Source organism: Trypanosoma grayi (genome assembly GCF_000691245.1).
Source record: "Trypanosoma grayi strain ANR4 Tgr_946_V1, whole genome shotgun sequence".
Classification (NCBI taxonomy): Eukaryota; Euglenozoa; class Kinetoplastea; order Trypanosomatida; family Trypanosomatidae; genus Trypanosoma; species Trypanosoma grayi.
In genome coordinates, this window is record NW_008826565.1 from 413 (window position 1) to 6,555 (window position 6,143).

The 6,143-nt window shown below is 55.1% G+C and overlaps 4 protein-coding genes across 4 annotated transcripts; all 4 read left to right on the forward strand.

The window, feature by feature from the left end:
- Positions 1 to 260: 260 nt before the first annotated feature.
- DQ04_09461000 (putative Transitional endoplasmic reticulum ATPase) lies at positions 261 to 2,618 on the forward strand (the record flags this gene model as incomplete). Its single annotated transcript, XM_009315941.1, has 1 exon — positions 261 to 2,618. One exon carries the CDS (start codon positions 261 to 263, stop codon positions 2,616 to 2,618), a length of 2,358 nt encoding a protein of 785 aa, XP_009314216.1.
- A 391-nt stretch (positions 2,619 to 3,009) lies between these two features.
- Positions 3,010 to 4,446, forward strand: DQ04_09461010 (RING finger protein; the record flags this gene model as incomplete). Its single annotated transcript, XM_009315942.1, has 1 exon — positions 3,010 to 4,446. One exon carries the CDS (start codon positions 3,010 to 3,012, stop codon positions 4,444 to 4,446), a length of 1,437 nt encoding a protein of 478 aa, XP_009314217.1.
- Positions 4,447 to 4,691: 245 nt separating this feature from the next.
- On the forward strand, positions 4,692 to 5,252 carry DQ04_09461020 (hypothetical protein; the record flags this gene model as incomplete). The annotated part of the gene is made up of 1 exon (XM_009315943.1): positions 4,692 to 5,252. The coding sequence occupies one exon, from the start codon at positions 4,692 to 4,694 to the stop codon at positions 5,250 to 5,252; it is 561 nt and encodes a 186-aa protein (XP_009314218.1).
- Positions 5,253 to 5,435: 183 nt separating this feature from the next.
- On the forward strand, positions 5,436 to 6,143 carry DQ04_09461030 (hypothetical protein; the record flags this gene model as incomplete). Its single annotated transcript, XM_009315944.1, has 1 exon — positions 5,436 to 6,143. A coding segment is annotated over one exon (708 nt), but the record flags the coding sequence as incomplete, so codon positions are not given.

The following is a 6,143-nucleotide window of genomic DNA, read 5'->3' on the forward strand; positions in this document are numbered from 1 at the left end:
CGGGGACGAGTTGTTTTATTCCATGAATCGTCATGTTTTGCGCGGAAAGGGCGTTAACGAGGAAAACTGATATGAGTGTCGGAGTACTAAGGAGAAGGAGTATGAAATTCGTTGGTATATTTATATATAGAGAGAGAGAGACAGATTAATATGTGAGCTATTCCTGGTAATGTTGGTGAGAGTAATCTCTCGTCTTGTGCTGGTATGTGGTGACGGAAATATCATTTTTTTTTATTTATTTGGTTTACGGGAAGCATAGGATGGGCCCGAAGAAGGCGAAGTTCAAACCACCCATCCGGCCAAAAGCAGATGGGACGGGATTTGTGCAGGTGCCAACGAGTGATAGCAGCGTGGCAGCGCCACAGAGGCGTGGGCGCGAAGGGTACTCGAGCGTGAACAATTCTTCTTCCTTGCAGGCTTCCTCTAATCCGGTCTGTGTGGAACAAGGAAAATCCTCTGCAGAACTGTTGTTGCAGCTCCGCTCAGATAATTCATTGCCGTCGAACGAGGCGCGGCTCTCTCCTTCGTCCTTCAAGGCGCTGGGCATTGTGAGTGGCGCAGTTGTGCGCATTAAGGCTGGCAACACGGAGGCGTATGCTGAGGCTTTTCTTTCCTCCTCGTGTCACTCGCAGGTCATCATTCTCGCTGATGAAGTGACCACCATTTTCAACGACAAGCAGGTGAATGTGACTCTGATGTCAGGTCCCTCCACGGCAGTGTCGCTTTCGCTGGTGACTGTGGAGATCACGAGTAATGCCCCGGGAAGCATACGCACAGCGCAGGTGTCGGAGACGGTTCAGCCACCCTTTCTCCAGATCCGTTCTGTCTTCCGGCGTCAGTACCAGCGGCGGTTGGTGTTTCAAGGAATGCGGGCAATGGTGCGCATAGCGACGAATGCGTTCTACGTGGAAGTCATGCAGTGCGTACGTTCAGGGTCACCGAAGATCGATGGAGAAGAAGAGCAAGTTCAGGAACAAGAACACGTTACGTTGGGCATTCTCATGGACGAGACGGTAATACGAGACGGTGGGCGTGAAATTCACAAGGAAAGTGACGTTTCAGAAGACGCACCTGGCGTGGAGGAGGGTCCGGGTGCCCTGGAAAACGTTTTGGTGGTGGGAGAGGCCGGCACTGGCAAGAGCCGTTTCCTCCAGCGTGAGGGGCGTGACGCCGCAACACTTTACTGGCGCCACGTGGAGGTAATTAAAGTGGAAGAGCTTTCTCAGGGTGAGAGGAGTGATGTGTCCTCTTCGACGGTGTTGCACGAAGCATTTGTGCGTGCCAAAATCGCCGCGCCGTCGACGGTGCTGATTGATGACCTTCACCTCATTTGCGGGGCCAACACTAGCACCGAAACGGGGTCACTGTGGGCAACGACACTTGTGGCGTCGGCGTTGTGCGATGAGCTTGACGACATTAGAAGGCGGAAACTCAACGTCCGCGTCGTCGCCAGTGCTCCATCTGCGGAGTCGGTGGTGCGTTCGCTCCTCACACCGGAACGCTTTGGTAAACGTGTGGAGCTGCTCACGCCAGGATCGGCGGAGGAGCGGCTGGAGTGTCTGAGTGTGTGTCTTGAAGAACGTGGAGCATTGGGTGGTGTGTCGGTGGAGACACTTTCAAGTGTCGCACATGAGGCACACGGTTTTACGCAGCGCGATCTCGCACGCCTGGTGGAAGTGGCGATGGTGGAGAACTTCCGCACGACGGCGGGGACCGGTGTGACTGACGCATCCCTGCTGGAGGCGGCGAAGGTGGTGCGCCCATCTGCGCTGAAGCAGTTTGAGGTGTCAGTGCCGCACGTGACATGGAACGACATTGGCGGCAGCGAGGCGGCGAAAAAGACGCTGCAGGACTGCGTGGCGTGGTGCCTTGGCAAGCAGCAGTGGGTGTTCCGCGCGTTTAAACTGTCGCCACCAAAGGGCGTGCTCCTCTACGGCCCACCGGGCTGCAGCAAGACGATGCTGGCCAAGGCGCTGGCAAACGAGTCCAAGATGAACTTCATCTCTGTCAAGGGGCCGGAGGTATTCTCCAAGTGGGTTGGTGACAGCGAGAAGGCAGTGCGCGATGTCTTCACGCGCGCCCGCGCTGTAGCACCGTGTGTTGTGTTTATCGATGAGCTTGACGGCATGTGCGGGCACCGCGGTCGAGGCGGCGTGTCGGACCGTGTCATCTCACAGTTTCTCACCGAACTCGACGGCCTGCCCGCCGCGCTCGAGGAATCCTCTGAGGCGCTGGTGTTCGTTGCAGCGACGAACCGCCCCGACAACATCGACACGGCGGTGCTGCGGCCGGGGCGCATCGATCGCATGGTGTACGTCGGTCTACCGGACCTCGCCGAGCGGCGGGCCATTGTGCGCATCCACTTCGCCCACATCCCTGTCGCGCCTGATATCGACGCTGACTACGTGGCGTGTAGAACGGACGGCTACAGCGGCGCCGAAGTGGTGGCAGTAGTGAAGGAGGCGGCTTTCTTGCGCGTGACGGCCAACGCGAGGGCGGAGCACATCACACGCGAGGACTTAGACGCTGCGCTGCAGAAGGTGAAACCGCGCATCAGCTCTCGTGATGTGGAGTGGTACAAGCGTTGGTCGATGGGCGGGAACCGCTCAGTCCGCTGAAGGGTGCAGCGCAGGTATGGAGTTGCTCACGGGTAAGACGAGGGTGTATGAAAGGAAGCACATCCCCTTTGATAAATGAACCAAAAAGGAAGAAACAAGCGAAGAAGGAAAGAAGACTGTACGACGCCTGCACCACACCAATGTCATCGCATGGTGTTTGCTGGGGTATGTACTCCCTCGCTTCGTCCGTCTCTTTTTGCTTTCTCATCCTGTACCTGTTGAGCAGAATCTTCAGTTTTTTTCCTCTCTCTCTCTCTCTCTCTCTCTCTCTCTCTGTGGATGTGCATGTCGGGCACACAAAGCGTCAAAAAGCAAAGAAAAGAAGAGCTACGCATTATTATCCGTATTATTGTTATTATTATTACTGCTATTGGCTTCACTGGTTGTCTGAATGTCGTACGTCGAGGATGAGTACTACGACGATGAGGAGTACTCTTCGGCGTACGAAGACGCGCAGTGGGCCCCGGTGTCCGGCGAGCTCGGGGGGCAACCCCACACAACCGCCGCAACGGAGAACATCTGCACCACTTTGACCGTGAGCGAGGTCATGGAGGAGCTGCGACGCGACGTAGAGAAAGCCAACGAGATTCTCGGCCTCACTCCCGAGGCAGCGCTGCTCGTTCTGCGTCGCTATGGTTGGAAAATGGACGACGCCACCCTTGAGAACTATTTGAATGATATGGAGAACATTAACAAGGATTTGAGGATCATCGAGGTTGCTGGTAGTGGTACAGATGGCGTCGCACTGGTCCAGAGCGATACGGTTCTGGAGTGCCCTATTTGCTGTGACGATGTGCCGGTTGGAAAAGCGGTGGCCCTCGCAAGATGTGGGCACTTTTTTTGTGTTGACTGCTTTACGACAAATCTGCTCTGTGCCATCAAGCATTACCACGACCTTTTCAACAAGCGGTGTCCGATGAAAGGGTGCTCCTGCATAGTGGGGTTAAATGTCTTTAAAGAACTTCTACAGCCGAAGGAGTACGGGCAGGTGCAGCGCCGCTTCCTCGGTGAGTATCTTAGCAACAACACACACATGCGCTGCTGCCCCAACGAGGTGTCCTGTGAGGGGGTGATACGCGTCAACGCTCTACGGGAGTCTGGACCAGACGTGCGTTGCTGCATGTGCGGTCTGGAGTTCTGCTTCAAGTGTCTGCAGTCTCCACACGCCCCGGCGACATGTCAGATGCTGAGGCGTTGGATGGATATGGTGCGGGAAAACGAACCCTCGCTGGCACTTATTCAACAAACGACGAAGGGTTGCCCAAAGTGCTCCGTCCGCGTTGAGAAAAATAAAGGTTGTAACCACATGACTTGCGTCCGCTGCCAGTACGAATACTGCTGGATCTGTCTGGGCCCGTGGTCAGAGCACAATACTCAGTACTACAAGTGCGATAAGCAGGTGAGTAATGATGAAGTGAAGAGTGGAAAGCAACTATTCCTCGACTGCTATGAGCGGTGGGACAATCACAAGAGAAGCATCATGTTGGAGGCCAGGTCGCTTGAGGAAGGTTCAAAGGATCTGCGAAGGCTCGCGCAGCGTAGGACAGAGTCACTGACGCTTGACAAGAGACTGAATGTTCTTCTTGAAACACAGCAGGTTTTACGTGACTGTCGTGTGGTTCTGATGAATGGGTACATTGCGCTGTTCTTTGGGGAATTGGCGGATACCTCCTTTCACTACCGCCTGCACCAACTGGAGCTGAGGACGGAAGAGACTAGCAGGCTCATTGACGTCTCGCCTGAGCTTCTCGACGCGGATGAGATTCAATGCCGTGTTGCTCAAGCAGCTCATTGGTGCAATGTTCTGCGGAAAGAAGGGTTTGATTGACCCACATCTCTGCACTCCCCCTTGCTCTTCTAACTTCAGCGTTGTGCTATTTCTACGATGTTCTCTCTGCTCGTCTTGTACCAATTATTCGCATTGAAATATTGCGGTATTGTTTGATACAAGAAGAAACTGCAGATGACGGAGCCGTACTTTCCTCTCCAAACGGTCATTTTTTTTTGTTGTGTTTTGGTTTGCCTCATCGGCAACGAAGGGGAGAAAGAGTTCCGGTTGTGGTGAACAGCGGCATGCCGTACATTGAACTTCCGTCGAAGGGGTTGTTGTCAGTGCATCAGCAGCAGAATGATGTGGCAGCGGCACACTCAACATTCAAGCTAATCATACGTACTACGGTCTGTGCCACTCTTTTCGCGATTCCCTTTTGTGTCTCCATCCCATCCTCACCGCTGCTGAAGTTGTCGCAGACGCAGGATACGAAGAAGACTCTTATCCCACGCATGATGAGTGATTTCTTCTACGTGAACTTCATCGCCAGTTGGTGTGCGTATTACTTTCTCGTCGAGCCGCGCATCACAAATGAGAAGGCGAAGAAGGGCTTCACACCGTACCTTGGGCCCATTACGGCACAAGTGCCGGGGCTGTCGTGTCTCTTCGCCTCACACCTGTTCTACCCAGGCATGTGGGCAGTATTCAACGAGCGTACATGGAAGGAGCGCAGGCGGGAGTATGTTCGACTTACCACAAAGTGCTTCTGCGCATATGCGCCAATTCATGTTCCGGCTGCAGTTGCTGTTGGTGGAGTGGTTGGCCTTGTGTTGTGCCCGTTTAAAATTCTCAAGAAGCGGTGAGAATGGGAGCGGGTCTGTGTTGTGTGCGTGTCTATGTCCGTGTGTGTGCGGCGTTTGAAGTTGTGCCTGGTGTTGGGCTGTTTGGTGTGCCTGAATGTTTGCCTCATGCCCTCCATCTGCTTCATGTTCTGTGCTTCGTCGTGTCTTTCTTCTTTGATAGAGAAAAGGTAGTTACATAGCGCGATGGTGCAGCTGGATAGAACCATCTGCCGATTTGAGGTTCAAGGCTGCGTCTCCTCCATGGCGTACAGCGACGCAAGCAGCGCTTGCCTTGTGAGCACCATCATGAACGGAACACACATCTTCAGCATGGACGGCGCAGATGACTCGTCCGAACGGTACGCAGCGCGTGTAGAAAGTTTCCCGCATCATATTGTTGGTGGTGACCCCATCGTTTCCGCCTGCTTTCTCTCCTCAGGCACGTGTCTCGCCACCGGGTCGGCGATGGGAGGCATCACCGTTGTCTCACGCCAGTCGCGGGGAGTGTTGCGCTGCTACACCTTCCAGGACGGGGCGCCGGTGCTGTCGCTGAGGGAGGTGCCGCAGCAGCCGTCGCTGTTGCTCAGCAGCTCGCCAGGGAGCGTGCAGCTGATTGACGTTGAACACGCCGCGGTGCGGTTGGACCTGATGGTTCCAAAGCCTCGTATCGTGGGGGCGGTGGCGGTCACCGGCGACACCTTCGCAGTGGCCAACTACGATGGGAAGGTGCTGCTGTACGACGCACGGCGTGGGTGTGAGCCGGTGACAGTTCTCTCTGTTCCGGACCAGATCACCAGTGTTGCAGCGGCGCCGGACACGGGTGCTGTGGCTGCAGGCACTGTTGGGGGTCGCGTGTTTGTTATGCGCTGCACGCCCGGAAAGGTGCGAGAGGAGGCATTTGGCACAGGCAAG